The 23,462-nt window shown below is 38.5% G+C and overlaps 1 protein-coding gene across 2 annotated transcripts in view; it reads left to right on the top strand.

Moving 5' to 3' along the window:
- ADAM9 (ADAM metallopeptidase domain 9) overlaps positions 1-23,462 on the top strand; it is a 77,955-nt gene that overhangs the window by 13,035 nt on the left and 41,458 nt on the right. For both annotated transcript variants that reach the window (XM_001925664.5, XM_021075120.1), the window contains exons 3-9: positions 1,269-1,327; positions 10,832-10,910; positions 11,740-11,816; positions 13,147-13,342; positions 14,916-14,981; positions 17,587-17,658; positions 22,008-22,177. In XM_001925664.5, coding sequence (XP_001925699.2) covers positions 1,269-1,327; positions 10,832-10,910; positions 11,740-11,816; positions 13,147-13,342; positions 14,916-14,981; positions 17,587-17,658; positions 22,008-22,177 — 719 coding nt within the window. The remainder of the gene's footprint in view (positions 1-1,268; positions 1,328-10,831; positions 10,911-11,739; positions 11,817-13,146; positions 13,343-14,915; positions 14,982-17,586; positions 17,659-22,007; positions 22,178-23,462) is intronic.

Here is a 23,462-nt window from a genome sequence, read left to right as displayed (position 1 = left end):
TTGTTATGCTGAGCTACACTGGGCACTCTCAAATGTAATACCTTTCTTTTTTTTTTGGCCTCCCTGTGGCATGTGGAGTTCCTAGGCCAGGGATCAGATCCAAGCTGCAGTTGTGACCTAAGCCACAGGTACGGCAATGTCAGAAACTTAAGCCACTGTTCCAGGCTGGGTATTGAACCTGTATTCCAGTGCTTCCAGGACACTGCTGATGCCATTGCACCACATGGGGAACTCCTAAGCCTGGTATTTTTGATGCCTCAGTGCAGATGGAGGTGGATAGCAGAGTCCTGAGGGCCTCACCCAGGATGTGGGGGTAGAATGCCAGGTGCTGGCTCTGGTCTCTGCCTTAGAAGTTAGATGGTAAAGTGCCCACAGGGGTGGGGGTGGGGGACCCTGCTGTTTCTTGGCAGATTGTTCACTCTGAGTCCAGAAACAGTAGGGAGAATAAAAGGATGCTTCTGATAGTATTATTATTGCCGAGTCCCTCTATGACCGTCATTTTTTTAAAGATGAATTCAGGCAAAATTGAATCCCCTGGTTCTAGAGATCACATTATGTGCTTCTGGTAATGAAATGGTGATTGGCTGGGGAAGCTGTTTTAGTGTTAGAGGCAGAGAAGAGGATCCCACGGGCCCAGGATGCAGAAGTGTAAGTGCCTTTGACTCTGTCAGTTCTTTGACTCTGAGATGCCATCATCGAGAGCTACGCTATTATTTAATGTCCCGCCAGTGAAGAAAGATGCGGAACGCTGCCCGCAAGACTGCTCTGCGTCTGTACGACATGTCCCGATTTCAGATATGTTCATGTGAGGGGGAAAAAGTGTGTTTTAGCATCCAATAAAATGTGTGGAACTGAATAAAGATATAAAATCATAAAAGTATTAATTTCTTCAGACTTTTGGATAACTAGAATGAGGGATGATCTCTTGAAACTAAGAGGTTCGTTTCATTTAAACAAAAGAAAGAACTACTTTATGCTATAATATGCCTTAAGTGAAAGCTCAATTATAAATGAACTTAAGAAGAGTCTAGATGAACATGCAGGTTATTTTCCACAATAGGTAATTAAAGGTAGGGAGGGATGGTCAGCCCACTTTTTTTTTTTTTTATTATTTAAAGGCATATTTAAGATTCTTTCATAAAACAATTTCAGTCAGTACCATATTATTTTAAGTCAGGATGGAATTTCCAGTGTCCTGTAAATACCTGTTGTTGAAAAGTAATTGAGAAGATAGTGTTTTATTGTTCTTTTCTCCTTTGTGCATTTAGGTATCTTATGTCATTCAAGCTGAAGGAAAAGAGCATATTATTCACTTGGAAAGGAATAAGTAAGAAATTTAATTTACTTTGGCTTTTCAGTAATGTTTTTGTTTTTGTTTTTCCAATAGCATATTGGTTTCTTTTCTAGTTAGATATTGCTTAGATTTGATAAAAAAGTCAGAGTTGTAAGAGTAGAAGTATGGAAAAAACCATACTGTTTTGCATTTCTAATGACATCAGAGCAAGGGAAGATACATCTAAATTAAAAGAAGAGAAAGTTGTATTTAAGAAAACTTTTTAATTGTGATCTATCCAAGAAACAAATGAGCAGGGGGTAAAGAAGTCTGTAGTAGTTTTATCATTCTGCTTGAGCTGCCCTAGTGAAGAACTGCAGACTTAAACAACAGACCCTTCTTTTCATACAGGAGACTGGAAGTCCAAGATCAAGGTGCCAGCAGGGTTGGTGTCTGGCGAGGGCTTTTCTCTTGGGTTGCAGACGGCCACCTGCTGGCCCGTGCTCACATGACCTCTCCTTAGCCTGTGTGTGCAAGGAGCGGGTAGGTGGAGGCACAAACTCTCTGGTGTCTCTTCTTACGAGGACACTAATCCTATTGGCTCAGGTCCCCACCCTTCCCGTATGACCTCATTTAACCATTACCCCCCACCCCCATCTTGTCTCTTTGTTTTGGCATGTCTTCACCTGATCTCACCTTGTTAATCTGTGCTCTGTTGCTGCCTTTTGGGAATACCATGCTTCTGTCTCTTCTGAGCCATCACCCATTACCCTCTCCCTTTTCTTCTGTAGCAAAACCTCCAAGATCTTTAGAGAGATCCCAGAGAAAAAGCCACCTTACAAGCCTGTTTTATGCTGACGTGTGAATGATGGGGATATAAAGTGCTGCTCAAGGTGTTCTCCTTGGAGTTTGTTAGAAATGCAAATTCTCAGGTCCGCCCCTAGAATGAAGCAGAATTGGAGGTGTCATAACAATCTGTGTTTTAATAAGCCTTCCAGATGACTTTTACTTTTTTAAAAAAAAATTAAATTTTTTTTTTATTATTTTTATGGATCCTCGAGTTTGAACATTTTTTTTTTTTTTTTTTAATCTTAGAAGAAGATGCTGAGCCAAAGGATAGGAGATTTCCCTGGCAGGATTTCAGGCAGAGTGATAGATATTTTCAGAGAGGCTTTCTATGTTCCAGGTACTGTACCAGGTACTTTTAACTGTATTAGTTATTTAATTCCCTCAAAACTCCTGAGGATCCTACTTGATCCCAATGTAAAGATGTCATTATGTACAAAAATCTAGTAGCTCTAAATAGTTCCTCCTACTCTTTCTAAAGGAAATGTGAATCAATATTATTTCAGTAAGATAATAGTTCCTTATGTTTGCATAGTTTTCAGCTTATAAAATATTTTCATCACCTTTATCTCACTTAGCACATTGTCATAACAACTTGGTTATGGAACAGTGTTTGTGGTCCTTGCTGTATGGATATGAATACTAAGGTTCAGGAAGGTTAGTTGACTTACTCAGTGCCACATAGTTTGTAAGAGGAGCACAAATCCAAGTCATTTGACTTGAAGTCTAGTGATACATAGGTATGTGCTGTGCCTGGTCTATGTTCCAGTTCTTCTTGAATTGGTGGGCAAATGGTGCTTTCCCTGGCATTTGTAAGAGTTGCCAGGTCCTTGAAAAATAGTCGTCAATGCTAATGATCACTAGTGAAAGAAAGTTAGGGTAGCTGGCCTATAATAAAATGGCTCAGATATTCTCTCTAGTAATGGGGAAATTGTGAAATTCAAGGGAGTGACTATGTTTGAGTCACACAGTTTTTCCTTATTTTTTTCCTAAATTTTTTGGGTTGCAGTCCCTTGAGAATCTGGTAAAAGCTATGAAGCTTCCTTGCAGAGGGATGCACGTAATTGCTTACATTGGGGTATTTGACAGGGACTGGGGGCAGTGGGGCAGAAGATAGCATACCTTTTCTCTGTCTGTGCTGAACAAACTTAAAAATAAAATAATGGAGTTTTTTCTATGGTACAGCAGGATTGGTGGCATCTTGGAGCCCTGGGATGCAGGTTTTATCCTGTGCCCAGCACAGTGGGTCAAGGATTCCACATTGCTGCAGCTGCGGTGTAGGTTGCAGCTGCAGTTTGGATCTGTTCCCTGGCTCGGGAACTTCATATACCGAGAGCTGGCCAAAACCAAACAAGAGCAAGAACCAAAAAATAAAAATAAAAGGTTGTTAGATAGGAAGTCAAAGGCCTGGGTTGGAGTATTTGCAAAGAATGAGAGCCCAGTGGACTTACCAGTCCCGAACCCAGGATTAGGCAGATTCAGCCACTCATGTACCTTAGCGCTACATAGTGGCAGGCCTGGTTCTGGAGGAGTAGGGTGGAACTTGTGTTCCCAGCAGACAGGCAGTGATTTCCAAGGAGGAGGCAGGGCAGAGCCAACCCAAATAGCATCTCCAGTTTATTCTTTTCAGATTCATCACCAGAGGGAGCAGAGAGTGTATGTACACACGTGTGTGCTTGTGCTGGCAAGAGTTCACATGCATGCACACGTGTGTATTTGTGTGTGTGTGTGTGTTAGAGAGAGAGAGTGAGAGGAGAGACAGTGCTGGGACTGAACAGGGTTGGATAATTAATTAAAAGGACTCAAAACTCCATGGCTACTCCCAAGCTCACACAAGGAGACTTTCATAAAGGTAAAGGTACTGGATATGAGGATTTCCAGGCGGGAACTCCCCCCGCCCTGCAACTCCGGCCTGGGGTCCTTTCTCACTTGCACAGATGTGCTTTGTCTTCAGGTTACCAGCTACTGGGATGTGAGCAAAACATCATGTTTTCCGGGGAGCACAGGCACCCCTTACAGAAGGGGTCTTTTCTACTAAAGTGGTCATGTGGCTAAAGTCAGGCGGTGTCACCTATCAAACAGCATGCAAGCCATCAGTCTCTCCATCTCTTCTTATTTTTTATTTTTACTTTTTGTCTTTTTAGGGCTGCACCCGCGGCATATGGAGGTGCCTAGGCTAGGGGTTTAATCAGAGCTGTAGCCGCCGGCCTACGTCAGAGCCATAGCAATGCCAGATCCGAGCTGTGTCTTTGACATATACCATAGCTCACAGCAACACTGGATCCTTAACCCACTGAGCAAGGCCAGGGATTGAACTCGCAACTTCATGGTTCCTGGTCAGATTCCCTAACCACTGAGCCACGACGGGAACTCCAGTCTCTCCATCTCTTAAGTGGTCTAAACAGTCTGGTTCTGGGGTTTAGAGCTTTAAATGGCAGATCCTAAGTCACTAGCTAGCACTTGCATCCCTGACTTGTCCATAAGCCCCAGAGATAAGTATATTGCTGCTCCCAGTTTTGCTGCAAATGAGAGAGATTCTTTGCTTGATTGAACTTTGGCCAGGCTGCTGAACCTTCTCCTAGGCCCACCTGTGTACTTCCTTGGAAATCCATTTGAGCAAGAACCCTGCTAAGAGGTCATCAACAATCCCCCACCCTCAATCTGATCAGATTCCTCATCCTCCACCATCTCCCAGGTGATGTCTGGTCACCCTCTCGTGTACAGTAAGAATCCGTTAGGTCCAGTTAGCTGGAACTTCCTTCTCCCCTGATGTTTCCTCTTAGTAATTTTCCATCTACTCACCTCGACCCTGCTTACAGATTCCCACCTGCCCATGCTGTGTTTGGACTTGAGCCTGATCTGTCTCCTCCACTGTAAAATCCCACTGCGGTAGTCTCCATACCTGTTGCATTGGTCCTGAATAAGGTTGGCCTCACCATCTTTAACAGGTGTGATTAGGTATTTTTTTATCTGACGGTCATGGTGCCATGACTTGGATGGGAACAGATTCATCACTGGACCTCCCCCTCTACACGCCTTGGAAACCTTTGTCTTTAGTCCTGACTCATTGATCGGGGATCCACTGGTGAATCTGACTCCTGAACCATTTGTCTGTTGAAGCTGGTGAGGACAGACTTGATGCATCAGGTTTTAAGCTTACTCTCTTGAGGTTGGGTTAGGGTCCCAGGCTTCTTTTTCCACAGGTGCCTCCTGAGCTGGAAGGTCTTCCTGGCTCCTTGTCCTGAGTGGAAATTAGTCCCTGACTCCCTTGGCTGGAAGTCCCTCCTTCTTGGCTCTGTGTGAGGTCCCTCTGTTCTCTTTATTATTCTCCCACTGGAGCTTCTTCATCAGCAGAAACCCCACTTCTTATATCCTGCTGACTTGCAGCCAGCTCTGTCTGCCTCCGTACTTGTTGGTGTGATGTTGCTGAGGATCATTTGGAGCTTTGTTGGCCTCTTTGGGAAACTTGAGATCTCCCCAGATTGACCCCTCTCATACCTCTGCTCCTCTTTCTCCTCTTAACCACCATCAGTGTTTGCTTCAGTCGCCTTGGACCTTTTGAGAAGTGCCACTTCAGACCTCCACCCCTGTCCCCCTAAGACTTTCCCTTCGCACTTCAGCCCCTCAACTCCCCACAGTCGCTTCCACTGTAGGCCCCTTGCCCTCTATCAGGGGGCTCTCCAGAAACTCGGGTACCTCCGAAAGCAACTACTTGAGTCTGAAAAGATGAAAAAAAAGGCTGTTTGGAAAGAGAACTGAATGATGTGTCCACTCATGTGGGCTTTGGAAGCATCCAGAGAGCAGTGAGATGTCTTCTCAGTCACTCCCCCAAAATCTAGATAACAGCCAAAGAAGATTCCATATTACGGCAAAAGAGAATCTTCAAGTCTCCTCCAGAAATGTTGGTAGGCAGGTAACCTTAACTTGTTCTATTTGCCAGAGATAATTCAGATGAAAATACAAAGTGGAGATAAACCAGTGAGATTGTATTACTGTTTTACTGACTCATGGCTAAAATTTTAGAATGAAAGCTAAAAGTGCCTGTTTGTGTCTGTATGTTTATGCATGTCTATGTTAGGAATGTGTGATAGTTTCCTACCTGTGGATGGTCTTGCCACATAATTTAAAAAAATCCCTTAAAGAGTTCTTTTCAAATTGGCTTAGAGATAAATGAGCACCTAATATAAATTGTCTTCCTAAAACTCTCAGGAATATAGAAACTAACCTGTAGTGGTTTTTTTTGTTTGTTTGTTTTTGTTCTTTTTTGGTTTTTTTTTAAGTTCACATAATCTCAATCTTTTTGCTAGTTTTTATTTTTTATATATCTTTATTATTATTATTATTATTTTTTGGCTGCACCAATGGCATATGGAAGTTCCTGAGCCAGGGATTGAATCTGAGCCACAGCGAGGCAACGCTGGATCTTTCTTACTGTATTGGGCTGGGGATCGAACCTGGGCCTCAGCAGTGACCTGAGCTGCTGCAGAGACAATACTGGATCTGTAACCAGCTGTACCACAGCAGAAATCCTTTTCGCTAGTTTTAAAATTCTTCATATGATTGTTTGTTGATAAACTCTGACTTCACAGTCGTCAACATTAGGTATGTAATGCAGGTATGCAATTTCTTCTACCTATGTTTACTACTCAGACTTTACGATTATAAATTACAAGTCCACCCTCAGAAAAAAATATATAATAAAAGGAATTGCTTGATGTCAAGCAAACCAGTTTAAAAAAAAGAGGGAAGAATCATACATAATTTTTTGGTTGTTTGTGTTTTTGATTTTTTTTTGGATACTTGCTTGTCAGCAAATAAAACAGCTTAAGATGATGGATGGCTAGCTTTGTTTAACTAATGTCTCATGAAATTTTCATGAGTAATTGAAGCATAATTGTTCAGAACAAGTAAATTAGATGTGAATTGAATGTCTTTATAAATAAATTTTTAATAGTAATTATGTTTTATGTCTCCTTAAAAATAGTTTCAAAAATTTTTTCATAACTTGAGAAACCTTAAAGCTACATACTAAGTTAAGTTAAAGGTGGATAATCATTGACTAGATAATTTCCAAATAAAATAAAATATTGAAATATTAATTGCTAAAGATAATTTTAATTTTTTTACTTTTGGCATCTTATTTTTATACTGTATAGAGAAGCTAAATATATTTGGTTTTGTTAATGAGCATGAGAAGTTGTATTGTGAAAAAAGACACATTTCTAGAAAGTATGAAATGATGTATTCATGAATTTTCTACATAATGATAACATGTAGTAGTTTGCTATTGCCTGCTTCCTAGTTTTTACTGAAAATTGGGTTACTAGTGGTTAAAAACTTAATCAACATATGTAAATGAAACTACTAGGAATAATAAGGCTAAAGAAAACAAACTGTATGTAAGGAAAATAAGGTACAGTCTTGACAAGGAAGGGCATGAAAGATATGCTTTGCTAAGGGAAAAAGAGAATAATTTTGTCCCAAAGTAGAACGACTTGTTCCAGAATGAAAAAGAAGAAAAAAGTAGGACAGAAACTGAATGATTTAAAAAAATGTTTTTTCAAAGATATATGGAAAAGGGACCTTGGAAAAGAAATTGTGCCCTGTGTGGCCTAAGCTGGCTAACATTGGTTGGATTTATTTGTGAAGTTTTTTGGTTTTTTTGTTTTTTAAATTTACCTTAGTGTTAATAATATACTGATACAAAACCAGTATTTGGATTTTCTTTCTGTTAAAATATTTTCTTAGATTATCGATTTGCTTTTAATAGGAAATTGTAAAAAAGGTTGTTTTTTTTCCTTTTAAGTAAACAGCTTGGGAAGACCGTATTTGTGTTTCAAGGTAATTTCCCATGTGTCATTTTTTTTTTTCTGTCTTTTGTCTTAGGGCCGCTCCCTCGGCGTATGGAGTTTCTGAGGCTAGGGGTCTAATCAGAGCTACAGCAGCGCCAGATCTGAGCTGTAAGCCATGTCTGCGACCTACACCACAGTTCACAGCAACGGCAGATCCTTAACCCATGGAGCCAGGCCAGGGATCAAACCCGCAATCTCATGGTTCCTAGTCAGATTCGTTTCTGCTGTGTTACGATGGGAACTCCCCATGTGGCATGTTTTTTATCAGATCTTTGATTATTTAGGAAAACCAAATCTCAATATTAAGAGAGCTAAGAGGTTTTTTTTTTTGTTTTTTTTAAAATAACCATAAATTTCCATATTTGCCTTTAAATCCTTTAATTGTGACTTTGCTTAAATGAACAGCTAAGTGTTGTTTCACAGTGACACCTGTGATCCTATTTAGTCAGGTGTTCAAACCTTTTAGTATTTTTGACAGCTTTCCCAAATCAAATTGTAAGTGGAGTCTTTTTGACCTCAAACTAACTCTGAGATTTCCCAAGTGACCCTTGGAAAATCTCAAAGGATTTGTCTCTCTCTTTATAAAAAGAGACAAGTTGAACTAATTAGACTTATATGATGTGTTAACACATCTTATTTTCATGGCAGTATAGTTGTTTGCACTAATTTGTTCTCCTTGTGATAAGAAACAATTGGAAACCTTGGTTATAGTATCAAGGCTTTGATTGGGATGTCATACTTGAGAATATTGTGTATTTACTCAGATAGCTTTGAGGAACCAAGGTTGACTTTAAGGAGGCAATGTTTATACAGCTCCCCTTGGACAAACAGGCCTGTTCCTGGCTTAAAGGGTTTCCTACCTTACAGGAGGTAAGGAAAGTCATTTCTGGCAGGCCCAGGAGCCTCAGGTATTTTGAGGACCTTGAGAAGAGAGGAATTCACTCAAATCTAGAGATATTGCAGGCAAAATCTAGTGGTGAGTTCTTGGCTTGGCTTCTTAGTCTTGAGAGGCTTTTAAAAGTCCAATTTGAGATTCCTTAGGACATATACCAGCAAAGCAAACTCATACAAGGGACTCTGTGGTCAATTACTATTTCTGCTTCAATCATGTAAATAACCAGGCCAAGTTTAATGAGACCAGATTTATTTGCAAACAAATTAGTCTTACTTTGACTTTCACGGATATGGGAGTGACTGTAGAGAGAATGTTTTCTGTTTCATTGGCAAACTATAGTGAACCCCTGCTGCTTCCTTCTTGGACATCTTGCGAGCTTTACCAAATCCCGAATTCTTCTAGTTTCTTCCAATATCTGGCTGCAGCTATCTAAATTAACATTTCCAGTTTTTATTCTTCCTGACTTGGAATCATCAAGAGCTAAAACTGCCCTTGTCCTGAAGCTCTGCACACTGCAGCTGGAAGACTTAATAGAAAGTTCAAAAAACAATTATTGCAACAGATCACATTTGGACAACCTCCATGCCTCCTGGTGTATGGACCACTGAGGAAATGCATTGAAATACATGATACTATCGCCTGAGACATTCAAAGTGCAAACCAGGAAAATCTGTGTGATGGCCAATGCCATCCTCACTCTACCACCTGAAGATGCTCCGAGCTCAAGTCTGAAAAATCTCGGTTGCTGTCCACTGGACTCAGAAACTGGGTTTCTAACCATTAATCTTTGTTTTTCTTTTATTTTCATAGCAGCTCCCCTCACTAAATGCCTGACTGCTAGCACCACCCAAAAAATAGCCTCTACTAGCAAGTTCCAATAGATGACTCAGCTGCTCTGTAATGAACAAAAGACAACTGAATGAGGAAATGGACTTGTGTTATTCAGAGGAAAGAAGAAAGGCTCTTCTTCCTCGAACAAGAGGGGAGACTGACAAAGATTCTTTGCTTAGCCAAACATTAGTCAGGTTTTTGAACCTTCTCTGAGGCCCATCAGTGCACTTTGTTGTAAAATCTAGTTTCAGCAAGAACCTCCTCCCCCACCACCACTCTGAATGTCTCATCAAGTTCTTTATCCTCCACCCTCCTGCCTCCATTCCTTAGTGATGTCTGGTCTCCCTGGCCTGTCTTCAGCAAGAATCTGTTAGGTTGGTTTAGCCACAATAGTCCTGGTGTTTCCTCTTAGTAATTTTCTGTCCACTCCTCCCATCCCCTTGGCTATAAATTCCCACTTACCCTTTTGGAGTTGAGCCTGATCTTTCTACCCACCCCCTGTAGAATCCCTTTGCAGTGGTCCCTATTCTGATCTTGGTAATAAAGTCTGCCTTACCATCCTCAACAAGTGTCTTTGGATATTTTTTTCTTTAACAAAGCTCACCTGGTTTTTAAACGTGGGGTTCACACTACTGATCTCCCTTAACACGGAAGGAAGTTTCAGGAATCAGCAGTAATTGTTTCCTCCAACAGCTGATACAGACTTTGCCCCTATACTTAGGAGGTTAAGGCAGTGAGTTCTTCTTTACATAGGACATTTAAGAGAGTAAAATCGCTTATTTTCTTCTGGAAACATGATTGCTATATATGCTCTATGCTAACTTATAATTTTCCTGTGAGATGTATTAGAAAACTTTAAGGATGTTATGCACGATTTTTTTTGCAACCAGCATTTTATGACCATGAAAGCAAATGGGCAGCTTAAACATTCTTTCTGAGGTAGCGGTGAATAAGACTTCAGATGCAAGTCCATTTACGAGCTTTTCGTTTTAAGATAGCTCCTTCTTTAAAGAATCATTTATCGGGTGAACATTTTTATTTCTGCTCATCTCTTCTAGGAATGCCTTATGAATTGTGTTCTTAGTTATAAATAGATAAAATCATTTTAAGTGGTGTGTTTTATTCCTCTTGCAGAGACCTTTTGCCCAAAGACTTTGTAGTTTATACCTACAACAACGAAGGAGCTCTGATCTCTGACTACCCTGATATACAGGTAATCTATTTTCCTCTTTGACCCTGTGGCAGAATTTAAGACAATTATAATTTTAAAGTGAGTTCTCTTCAGGTGCTCAGGACTGTTACCTTGTGCTACCCCTAGGCCCAATTTGATATTAAAGTGTTTGAGTGTCCTGGGGTGGGAGTAGTAAGTGCATTTACATAGATTCAGCTGTGTCTTACAGCTCTCGTTGAACTCTGTAGTCAAGTGGTTTTTTTTGGTAAAAGACCAGGAAAATAATCTATGTAATGATAATCCCTACTGATTTCCACTGGTCATTTTCTTGCTTAGAATTAAGGATAAAAGCTCTTTAGTTTTTAAAATGGTTAAATGTGTAACTAATGATAGTAGTAGTAGTAGTAATAATAATAATACTCCCAATACGCTTATAGCAAGAAAAGAAAACAGTCTGATCAAAGTCACTTTTTTTGCCATGTACTGAATTTTTTTCCCATTGGTGTCATCAATGCCTGTCACAAGGTCCTCTTCTGTATTGGGTTTCAGTTGGCTGCTGTTGTATCTTCTTGGCTGCAATTAAAAGTGTTAAACATGATGTTCTGCTGCCTTGTTTTGCTTTTCAGTTTATTGGGGTAGAGTTGTTTGTATGGAGTATCCTCTGGAATCCTGCCTACACATTTGTGTAAGCTGTAGGGTGACAGTGGGTCTGAAGATTGTCCAAAGAATGCCGTGTGATGTTATACGATGCCAGTAATATAAATAAAATTTTAACTTACTGACCTTAAGGAATTTTGTTAGTTCTGCAATTTCTGTGGTGATTTTCAGCAATGTTACAGTATTTGAAGATAATACAGTTTTTATCCTTTAGAATCATTGTCATTATCGAGGATATGTGGAGGGCATTTACAATTCATCCATTGCTCTTAGTGACTGTTTTGGACTAAGGTAAGGAATTTTCTTGATCAGCTTTTTTTCATTCCCTTATTTCTTTACTCTTTCCCTATCTCTGGCTCCAAATCAAGTCACTTAAATTGAGATTTTACTTTGATGTTGCTGAAGGTCTTTATAGCTGTGGTTCAGATGCCTATGTGATTTAGGAGGGTGCCACAGTTGATGGATTTTAATATCTGAAGAAAAAATTTCATCTATTGAGACCAGTAAAAAAAAATATATATATATGTGTGTATATGTATATATACATATACATATATACATATACATATATATATATATATATATATATTTTTTTTTTTTTTTTTTTGCTTTTAGAGCCACGCCTGTGCCATATGGAAGTTCCCAGGCTAGGAGTCGAATCAGAGCTACAGCTGCTGGCCACAGCCACAGCCACAGCAATGTAAGATTTGAGCTGCATTTGCAACCTACACCACAGCTCATGGCAGTGCTGAATCCTTGACCCACTGAGCAAGGCCAGGGATTGAACCTGCACACTTATAGATACTAGTCAGATTTGTTAGCGATGCTGAGCCACAACGGGAACTCCAAGACTGCTAAATAATTTTTACTACTTAAAATAAACAGATTTTATATTTCTTTAGCTCTCTAACATTTTCACCTCTATTTTTTCATTTAAGTCCCATAATGACTGTAAAAAGGGGCTCATTATTTCCATATTTAGGTCAGCAAGTTGAGGTTCAGAGAAAGCATATCAAGTGAAATGATAGTACTATTAAAATTAAATTTATTAAGGGCTTGGCTGTATGACACTGATTTTGCATGAGTGATTGAACTAATAAATAGTATTTTTAGCTCTCAATTATATAAGATGGCCTATGATTATCTCCTTTTAAGTAATGACACTCATAGAACAGTTACTGTATGCCAGGCAGTGTTCTAAGTGATTTGTGTTTATTAAATAATTTAGTTTTCAGAGCAGCCCTATGGAGAATGCAAACTAAGGGAGTGCTTAAATAACTTAGGGAAAGGCTCACAGCTGGTAGGAAACATTTGGGATTCAGACTCTGATCTTCTGATTCCAGACTTCAAATTTTTGGCCACTGTTCTGAATTGCCTTTCATTATACAGTGATCCTTCAGAGGTTAAGTAATTTCCAGGCATTGATGCTAGTTGAGTAGCAATCTTGGGCTTTAAATTTCTGTCTGCCTGACTCTAAAGCTTCTCTATGTTTTTTGCTACCATGCTACCCCTTCTCACGTAAGAGTAAGGACTTGAATTCAGGTTCCTAATTCCTTTTCCTATGTGTTTTTTTTTTTTTTTTTTATTCTAAAAAATTGTGTACGTGTGATGCAACACTTAGAGGCTTGCTGCATATAGAGAACGTGAGTTATGGGATCGAACCCCTGCAAAACAGCTCTCATTTTGAGCATGTTTTTTATCGAATGGATGACGTCCATAGAGAGCCTGTGAAATGTGGAGTTTCCAACAAGGATATAGAAGAAGAAATTGTAAAGGATGAAGAAGAAGAGCCCCCAAGTGTCACTCAGCTACTTCGAGTAAGGACCTAATGTATTTCTTCGTGGCCCAGACTAAAGTTTTGAAAAGTTGTGTTTGTGTGTAAACCCATACCTGTTATTACTATGTTTTTTGCCAGCATATGCCAGACATTGTGATGGGGACTAGGGGATAAAAAGATGGGCAATACACAAATCCTGTCACCAAGCTGAGTACAGTCAAGTACACCATGTTGGAAACTAGGGCTTACACAGTAATTGTATTTCTTTTTATCATTGTTACGTAATAGTGCATTACACTGACTTTCAGAGAGCAGTAGAATTTTTTTTTAATATTAGTGAGTTTTTAATATAGTTTTTTCATTTATTTGTCTGGAGCAGAGGAGTTTTTTTTATATTAGTGAGTTTTTTATTCATATCTTTTCATTTATTTCTTTATTTGTCATGCCCATGCCATGTAGAAGTTCCCTGGCCAGGGATCAGATTTGCTCCACAGCAGTGATCAAAGCTACAGCAGTGACAATGCTGGATCCTTAACCCAGTGAGCCACCAGGAAACTCCAGCAGTGGAGCTTTTAAAGTGGATACCCTTTACACAAGCTAGAGTGGAAATTCTGCAGCTCTAAATTGAGTGAAAGAGAGATTGAGTTTTAGGATTTTTAATGATCTCAGATGTCTTCCCTTAGGATTCTTTGGCTTAATCCTATTAGGTGTCTCTCTCTCTTTTTTTTTTCCCTTGCTGTACCTGCGGCATAAGGAAGTTCCCAGGCTAGGGGTCGAATCGGAGCTGTAGCTGCAGGCCTGGGCCACAGCCATGGCAATGCAGGATCCAAGCTACATCTGCGACCCACACCATAGCTTGCAGCAACACCAGATCCTTGACCCACTAAGTGAAGCCAAGGATCAAACCTGCATCTTCACAGACACTGTGTCAGGTTCTTAACCTGCTGAGCCACAACAGGAACTCCTTGACAGGGATCTCTTAATCTGAGCTGTTTCTAAGACAGAGGAACCTCAGCTGTAGGCAAGTTTATCTTATTTCTACATAATAAGATGATATTGTTGCGTAAAAAGAGGCCTGTGCAGCTCTAGTGTATTTTAACTAACTCATACTAGTTTATGGCATTATTTTCACTGCCTCTCCTGCCATTCATTTTTTGGACTATTGCGCTATTCTTCTTAAATTGTAATCATTGGAAAACATTTAAATTTTAGCTCATTCTATACTTTATATAAATTTCTGTTGTGGCTCTGCAGTAAGGAATCCAACTAGTATGCATGAGGACGTGGGTTTGACCCTGGCCTTGCTCAGTGGGTTAAGGATCTGGCGTGGCTGTGGCTGTGCCATAGGCTGAGCGGCTTACAGCTCCAATTTGACCTCTAGCCTGGGAACTTCCATGTGTCGCAGGGGTAGCCATAAAAAGAAAAGAAAACAAAAAACAAAACCCACATGTTTTTGGCTTTATTGATCTAGGATGTGTTAAAGTCATCTTTGGAGTTCTTAGCAGACATGAAATATATGATTACAGGTTAGGGTCAGATCATTATATATGAAATAAGCATGTTCCCTTATACTTTCTTCCCTGCTTTTCTGATGTTTGTTTTTTTTTTGACAGAGAAGAAGAGCAGTCCTGCCACAGACCCGCTATGTGGAGCTGTTCATTGTCGTAGACAAGGAAAGGGTAGGATTGGTGACAGTTTTTCTTTTTTTTTCATGAAAAGCAGACGAGAAATGAGCATCCCATGAAGGACATAGAAAATATATTTGTATGGATTTTGTTAAATGTGATTTTAAAACTAAAGTGACTCTTTTTTCCTTAATATTCACACTTAATATTTGTAATATCTTTGGAAGCTGAATGTAGGAAATGAGATTACCTCTACTTGTGTCTTTTATTGGTATTTTTCTTTTCCTTTTCTTTCAGGTGATTTGCATATGCTACATTTCTTTTTTTTTCCTTTCCTTTTCTCTTCTCTTTTCTTTTCTTTTTTTGCTTTTTAAGGCCACACCTGTGGCACATGGAAGTTCCCAGGCTAGGGGTCGAGTTGGAACTGTAGCCACCAGCCTACGCTACAGCCACAGCTATGCCAGCTCTGATCTGTGTCTATGACCTACACCACAACTTACTGCAACGCCGGATCCTCAACCCACTGAGCGAGGCCAGGGATTGAACCTGCATCTCGTGGATATTAGTCGGGTTCTTAACCCACTGAGCCACAGTGGGAACTCCCTGCATATGCTACATTTCTTAAGTGAAACTGTCCTTAGTGAAACTAACTGCCTCTCAGTTAGGATATTGAGACATTTTCAGGTGAATTTCAAGGACTGTGGTAATCCTATTGATCAGATATAAGCAACAAAGCTTTGTTGCTTTGCTTTCTAGAACTTCAGCTACCCTCTACTTCACTTTAAGAGATGATAACTTCCAGGTCCTGGCAGGCTCTCCAGGGAGTGGAGAAGAGTGGTTAACTCAGCAGTTACTGTTTATTTTGTTGTACAGGATAACACCTGGACATTTTCCTTATTAATCCTTAAGAATTGTGCTTTGCTCAACAAAGAAAAGCAGTGTATCAATTCCAGCATTTATAGGATTATCAATTTTAGATACAGCTGCTTTATAATTTACCCTATAGATTATTTGAAATGTTTTGACTGACTTTTACCCTCATTTTTCTTTTGTTTGTGTGAAAACATTGCTTGCAGAAACTTAATATAATTGACAAGTCCTTTCTTGTAAGATGAAAGAAAGTTTTGAGGTAAAAAAAAAAAAATCCCTTATTGTATGTTGGTTGGAAAAGAACAAGCCATTTTTTTCTTTTTCTTTTTTTTTATTAAAATATAGTTATTTATGAGGTTGTGGTAGTTTCTGCTGTATAGAAAAGTGACCCAGTTGTGTGTGTGTTGCATACATACATACATATCTATATATTCCTTTTTCTATATTACCTTCCATCATGATCTGTCCCAAGAGTTCCTTGTGCTATGTTCCTTGTGCTGTGCAGGAGTACCTTGTTTATCCATTCTAAGTGTAGTAGTTTGCATCTACTAACCCCATGCTCCCCGTCCATCCCACTCCCTCCTCCCTCCCCCTTGGCAATCACAAGTCTGTTCTCTATGACTGTGAGTCTGTTTCTGTTTTGTAGATATGTTCATTTGTGCCATATTTTAGATTCCACATTTAAGTGATATCATATGGTATTTGTCTTTCTTATTTTAAGAGATAGAAATATATGCAGATTTGTTCACTATAGGTTCATTACCCTCAAGTGTAGAAGGAAAAAGCATAAGGGAATATGAGCAAGCTTGAACTCTTTCCTAGATAATGTGCAAAAAGTTCCTGTAGAGTGTTATGGACAAGTGACAAAAATAGAGATCTGAAATGTTTTTCTTGATTACACTCTCCAGATAGGTAGGAAATGTCTCAAAATGAAAATGATTCTATCAAACCTTGTCAAATGCATTACATTTTTTTGTTTGTTTGTTTAGGAGAATCATGCATGGTAAAATACCTAATTGGTAAAATCTGATATATTCTGTTATTAATATTAATAACATTATTAATTACTGTTATATTAATAAATCTTTAATATATTATTAATATATTCTGTTATTTGCTCCTTATCATAGAGCAAAACCACACATCTCTTTTTAAAATTTTCTTTTGATTAGTTATTAAGCTAGTTGTTTTAAAATAATATTAAAACAGATATCTGGATTTAGCCAGGTCTCAAAGAAATGAATCAGTCGTGTCAATTGTTTGTCTTAATGTGGTCAAACTTGTACTTATCTCTATATTTCTGTCTACGTTCCCACTAGTGAACATAAGATAATTTCTGATTATCCATTCAGCCCAGAGTTTGGAAATGGGTTATTGCTGGTGTCTTGAGCCTAAGAGAGGAAAGGATCAGAAAGTCCTTTAGATGGCCTTATTCCTTTACCTATGTGGTATGATTGCTTTAAACTCTACCTTTGTGAAATGCTTGGAAGTATTTTCACAGTAAAATGAATAAAAAGACCTTTAAGAACAAAACTCATTTTAAAGTTGTACAACTTTGAAGAAAATTAAGATTTCATTGCTCTTTTACACATGGACCTGTTTTTTTAAATTCCTATTTATCACTAAAATGTATCCCCTAGACTTATTAATTTGAAATTCAGGAAGATGTCTTCATGCCTCAATTTTTGGTTCAGAGGAAATATTTGGAGGCTTAGCTTCATTGTAAGAGATTATAGAATTTTTGTCCTAAATTACTTGGTAATAATCGTTTTCCTTCTCTGCTTTTCAGTATGACATGATGGGAAGAAACCAGACTGCAGTGCGAGAAGAGATGATTCGTTTAGCAAACTATTTGGATAGCGTAAGTTGTGCTTTATATCATCTGGAAGTATTCTCTCCTCTCCTTCCACAGTCTCCAAACACATTTTTTAAAAATTTCTTTCTTTTTTTTTTTTTTATTTTCCCACTGTACAGCAAGGAGGTCAGGTTATCCTTACATGTATACATTACAATTAATGTAAAAAAAAAAAGGGGTTTTTCCCCCACCCTTTGTTCTGTTGCATCATGAGTATGTAGACATAGTTCTCAATGCTATTCAGCAGGATCTCCTTGTAAATCTATTCTAAATTGTGTCTGATAAGCCCAAACTCCCGATCCCTCCCACTCCCTCCCCCTCCCATCAGGCAGCCACAAGTCTCTTCTCCAAGTCCATGATTTTCTTTTCTGATTAAATTTCTTTCTTTTTATCTTAAATTTATAGGTCTTAAAATTAACATAGTTTTTTCTATATGCACCTGTGGCATGTGGAAGTTCCCAGGCTAGGGGTCAAATTGGAGCTGCAGCTGCCAGCCTACACCACAGCCACAGCAACTCCAGATCCTTAACTCACTGATCAAGGCCAGGGATCAAACCTGCGTCCTCATGGATACTAATTGGGTTCATTACTGCTGAGCCACGGTGGGAACTTCCCCAAACACAATTTTAAAATTGTCTCATTTTGAGCTCTGATTATTTTAGAGCCTAAGTAACTCCGTCTTTCAGGGGTCTGCGCTCTAATTTGATTTGTGACTTTTTGGTGTTTAAAAGGAAAGTATAATTGTAGAGAAATTCTGAGACAAGCCAGAGATTTCAAATTAGCATCTGTTTTATCTTTAGAGTAGTGTTGATGAAAAATTGATTAGGCAATCTAAGAAAGAAATGGAGGGGTTCCCTGGTAGCGTAGTGGGTTAAGGATCCGGTGTTGTCACTGCTGTGGCTCAGGTCGCCACTGCATCGTCACGAGTTTGATCCCTGGCCCAGGACTTCTCTTGTGTGCTGTGGGCATTTCCCCCCCCCCCGCCCCTGCGCTCCCCTCAATAAAAGAAAGAAAAATTTTATTTGAGCCAAATTTGAGGATTATAACCCAGACAGAGGATCCCAGAAAGCCTTGGGAACAATTTCCTCTATGAGAAGTCAAGGCACAGTTATCTAAGTTTTTTGAGACACAGGGCTGGACATTAAATGCTATATATTGACAGTTTACACAGTCCAGACCTAAGCATCACCGTGGTTCCTTACAAGATCAAGAAGGAATGTTATCTCTTAAGGAGGAGTCTTTTGATGCTGAGGGAATGTTGCTGTTTATCAGTAGGCAGGTATTCTTGCCGATGGGGGAGGCTTGGTCCATGGATAATGCAGATATGTAAGGCACAGCAGGGGGAGAGAGGAGGCCAAAGGCAGAGAAAAATTTATTTGTTTAAATCTTTCCTGTCTTGCTAGAAAATATGAACTTTTATTTCACAGTAGATAGGCTAAGGCACTTTGGCATTTTTGAAAAATCTTTAAATTTTTACTGAATCTAATTTTGAATAAGACTGCTTCCTACTCTGAAACCATAGTGTGACAGTGTGTGTGTAAGAGAGACAGAGAGAGACAGAGACAGAGGGAGGGAGGAAAGTTCATTCAGTGGGGAGGTATTGAAGAATGAGATACATGCTCTGATAAGATAATTTCATCTCTAAGTTGGCTTCTTAATATGAATACCAATTATAATAATGATGATAATGATAGTGTTCTATTGAGTATTTATAACATGCTAGAAACTGGGCCAAGTGCCTTACATTTATATTTATTTTTTATATTTTTGCTTTTAAAAATTTATTTTTCAATTGAAGTAGAGTTGATTTACAACACTGTGTTAATTTCTGCTGTACAAACACGGATGGACCTAGAGATTCTCATACTAAGTGAAGTTAGACAATGAAACACATCATATATCACATATATGTGGAGTCTAAAAAAAGGATACAAATGAACTTATTTTGCAGAATTGAAATAGACACACAGACTCTGAAAAGCTTAGGGTTACCAAAGGTTACAGGTGGGAGGTGGGGAGGGATGGACTGGGGGTTTGGGATTGGCATATGCACACTGAGGTCTATGGAATGATTGGCCAATGGGGACCTGCTGTAGAGCACAGCAAACTCTACCCAGTATTCTGTGATAACCTCTATGGGAAAAAAATCTGAAAGAGAATGGATATGTGTACATGTATGAGTCACTTTGTTGTACCGCAGAAATTATCACAACATTGTAAATCAACTATACTTCAATAAAACTTAAAAAAAATTCTGCTGTATAGCAAAGTAGTTCTGCTATACATATGTACATGCCTTTTTATATTCTTAATGGTTTATCTTAGGCTATTGAATAAAGTTCCCTGTGCTATACAGTAAGACCTTGTTGTTTATCCATGCTATATATAATAGTTTACATCTGCTAATCCTAAACTCCCAATCCTCCACCCCCCCTTGGCAACCACAAGTCTGTTCTCCATGTCTTTGAGTCTGTTTCTGTTTTGTAGGTAGGTTCACTTGTGCCATATTTTAGGTTTCAGTACCTTACATTTATTAACTCATTTGGTCCTCACAGTATCGCTGGGAAATAGATATGAGTTCCATAATCCTTTGCATGAACCTTTGGGGTACATGTCATTAGAATTTTTGATAAACTGAGAAAGGTAATAGAGTTCACCACACATGCATATGAAGCGTCTTGTCCACTATGTATTATATTACACCTCCCACGAGATCTTGAGGCAGCACCATGCGATCAAACTCACTGATGTGTCTGTAGTGAAAAGTGTGAGTATTCACATACTTGAGCTCAATATGGACTATAAATAGCTATGCTTTATTTTAGGGAACATTTGGAACTGATACCAAAACCTTTAAATATCCAAAGCTTGACAGATTTTGGGATGGAAGATAAAAAGGACTTTGAACTTTTATTACTTCTGTTTTATGGATGAGGAAACTGAGACCCTTAAGAGATTAGAGTCTCATTATATTGAAGGAAGATTTTTTGGAAGGGAAGAGTCCTGCTGTGAATTTATGTAGTTTTTTTACTTAATTATAACTTTGAAGATGTTCTCATATTCTTTATTTTATCGTTATTATTTTTTATTGAAGTATAGTTGATGTACAATACTATATATATAATTACAGGTATATAATATAGTGAATCATATTTTTTTGTTTTTTGGTTTTTTTTTTTAGGGCTGCACCCATGGCATATGGAAGTTCCCAGGCTAGGGGTGGAATCCGTAGCTGTAGCTGCAGCTGTCAGCCTATGCCATAGCCATAGCAACGCCCAAATCTGAGCTGCATTTGCGACCTACGCCACAACTCATGGAAATACTGGATCCCTAACCCACTGAGTGACGCCAGGGATCAAACCCACGTCCTCATGGATACTAGTTGGGTTCCTTACTGCTGAGCCATGAAGGGAACTCTGATTCATAATTTTAAAGGTTATACTCCATTTATAGGTATTAGAAAATACTGGCTATATTCCCTGTGCTGTACAATCTATCCTTATAACTTATTTTATATGTAGTAGTTTGTACTTCTAATCCCCTGTACCTGTACTGCCCCTACTCCCTTTCTTTCCCTGCTGGTAACCACTAGTTTGTTCTCTACGTCTATGAGTCTGTTTTTTTTTTTTTTTGTTATAGTCACCATTTTGTTGTTATCCTGTTAGATTCCATGTATACGTGATATACAGTATTTGTCTTTCTCTGACTTATTTCACTTAGTGTAATACTGTCTGAGTCCATCCATATTGTTGCAAGTGGCAAAATTTTATTCTTTTCTTATGGCTGAATAATATCCCATTGTTTATATATACCACATCTTTATCCATTCATCTGTTGATGTACACTTACATTGCTTCTATATCTTGGCAATTATAGATAATAATACTGCTGTGAACATTGGGGTACACTTTTTTTTTTAGGGCCACACCCACGGCATATGGAGGTTCCCAGGCTAGGGGTCCAATCAGAGGCGAAGCTGCCGGCCTACGCCACAGCCACAGCAACGTGGGATCTGAGCTGTGACTGTAACCGACATCACAGCTCACGGCAACACTGGATCCTTAACCCACTGAGCAAAGCCGGGGATTGAACCCATGTCCTCATGGATGCTAGTTGGGTTCACTAACCTCTGAGCCATGACGGGAACTCCCACATATCTTTTTTTTTTTTTTTTATTGAAATATAGTTGATTTACAATGTTGTGATCATTTCTTTTGTACAACAAAGTGATTCGGTTAAACATATACACACATATCTTTTTGAATTAGTATTTTTCTTTTTTTGGATATATGCCAGGAATTATTCTCATAATCTTTAATATATTTTATATATTTTTATCTCCATTTTCTTCGCAGATGTACATTATGTTAAATATTCGAATTGTGCTAGTTGGACTGGAGATTTGGACAAATGGAAATCTGATCAACATAATTGGAGGTGCTGGTGATGTGTTGGGGAACTTTGTACAGTGGCGGGAAAAGTTTCTTATAACACGTCGGAGACATGACAGTGCACAGCTAGTTCTGTAAGTCATTCTTTTTTAAAGCTACTATTAATGACATGGTTAGAATAATACTTTTTTCTTTCTTTTTCTTTTCTCAGAATCATGTTCTCTTAAGGTTTTTGAGCATTTATTTAAATTAGAAAAACTTAGTTTGATACTACAGAACAAGTGGCAGTATGATAATTAGACCCTTGTTCTGTGTTGGAGCCCTGGTAACCATGTTCTTCTTCCTCTTTCTTGGGCTTAACTTCCTCATTTTGTTATGACAAATTTTCTAGTTCTTCTCGTGAAGGGATATATTGAAAGAAGAAAACTTTTGACCTCTTGCATTTTGGAAAATATGCTTCACAGTCTCAAAACAGAATTTAAAAATGATCTCAATTTGGCCTCTGATTATCCCAGGGCCTCATTCTTTCAGAGGTGTGCTTTCCACTTTGTTTCGTAAAGTTTAGGTTATTTTGCTTGGTATAAACTTCTACGCATGAAATCTTTTCCCTTCACAATTTTGAAGGCATGTCCATTGTCTTTTGACTTCCAGAATTACTGCTGTTGAGAAGCCTTAATCCATTCTGATCCATTCTGATTCTCTGCTTCTCTTTCTCTCTCTCTCTCTTTTTTTTTTTTTTTGCTTCTTTGGAAAAAACTTGTAGGATTTTCTCTTGGTTCCCAGGCTTCTCAATTTTCCTGATGATATGCTTTGATGTAGGTCTTTTATCACTTACTGTGCTGTGTTCTTAGTGGGTAATTTCAGTCTTGAAACTGATGTCTCACAGTTCTAGGAATTTTTCTGAAATTATTTTATGCATGATTTCATCCTCTTTTTATTCTTCATTTCTTCTGGGATTCCTTTTACTTGGCTATTGAGTTTCTTGTACTTGTCCTGTAATTTTTCTGTGTTTTGTCTCCTTTCTTCTGTCTTTTTTTCTACCTTCTGGGATATTTCCTTAAGTTATCTTCTAAGGTTTTTATTGAGTTTTCCATTTCAGCTTTCTTATTTTTAATGTTTAATAGCTCTTTTTTATCCCCCTTAAAGTTTTTATATAGCTGAATTGTTATTTCATGGATCTAATCGATTTTTAACTTTCTTTGAGATATTTCTGATACATGTTTAAAAATTTTTCTTCTTTCAGCATAGCATTTTCATAGTACTATAATAAAACTTAAACTTATATTCCAAAAACTTATAGCAAAACCTTCATTAAATATATTAAATCGTTTCATCCGTAAAAAATTTCTGTGTTGGTGGGCTGATGTTTTGCAAAAAAGTATTTTATATAATAATTTTTGCCTCCCTCAATGTTAATGG

Source organism: Sus scrofa, chromosome 15 (assembly GCF_000003025.6).
Source record: "Sus scrofa isolate TJ Tabasco breed Duroc chromosome 15, Sscrofa11.1, whole genome shotgun sequence".
NCBI lineage: Eukaryota > Metazoa > Chordata > Mammalia > Artiodactyla > Suidae > Sus > Sus scrofa.
Note: the sequence above shows the minus strand (reverse complement) of the source record. Positions and strands in the feature narration are given on the sequence as shown.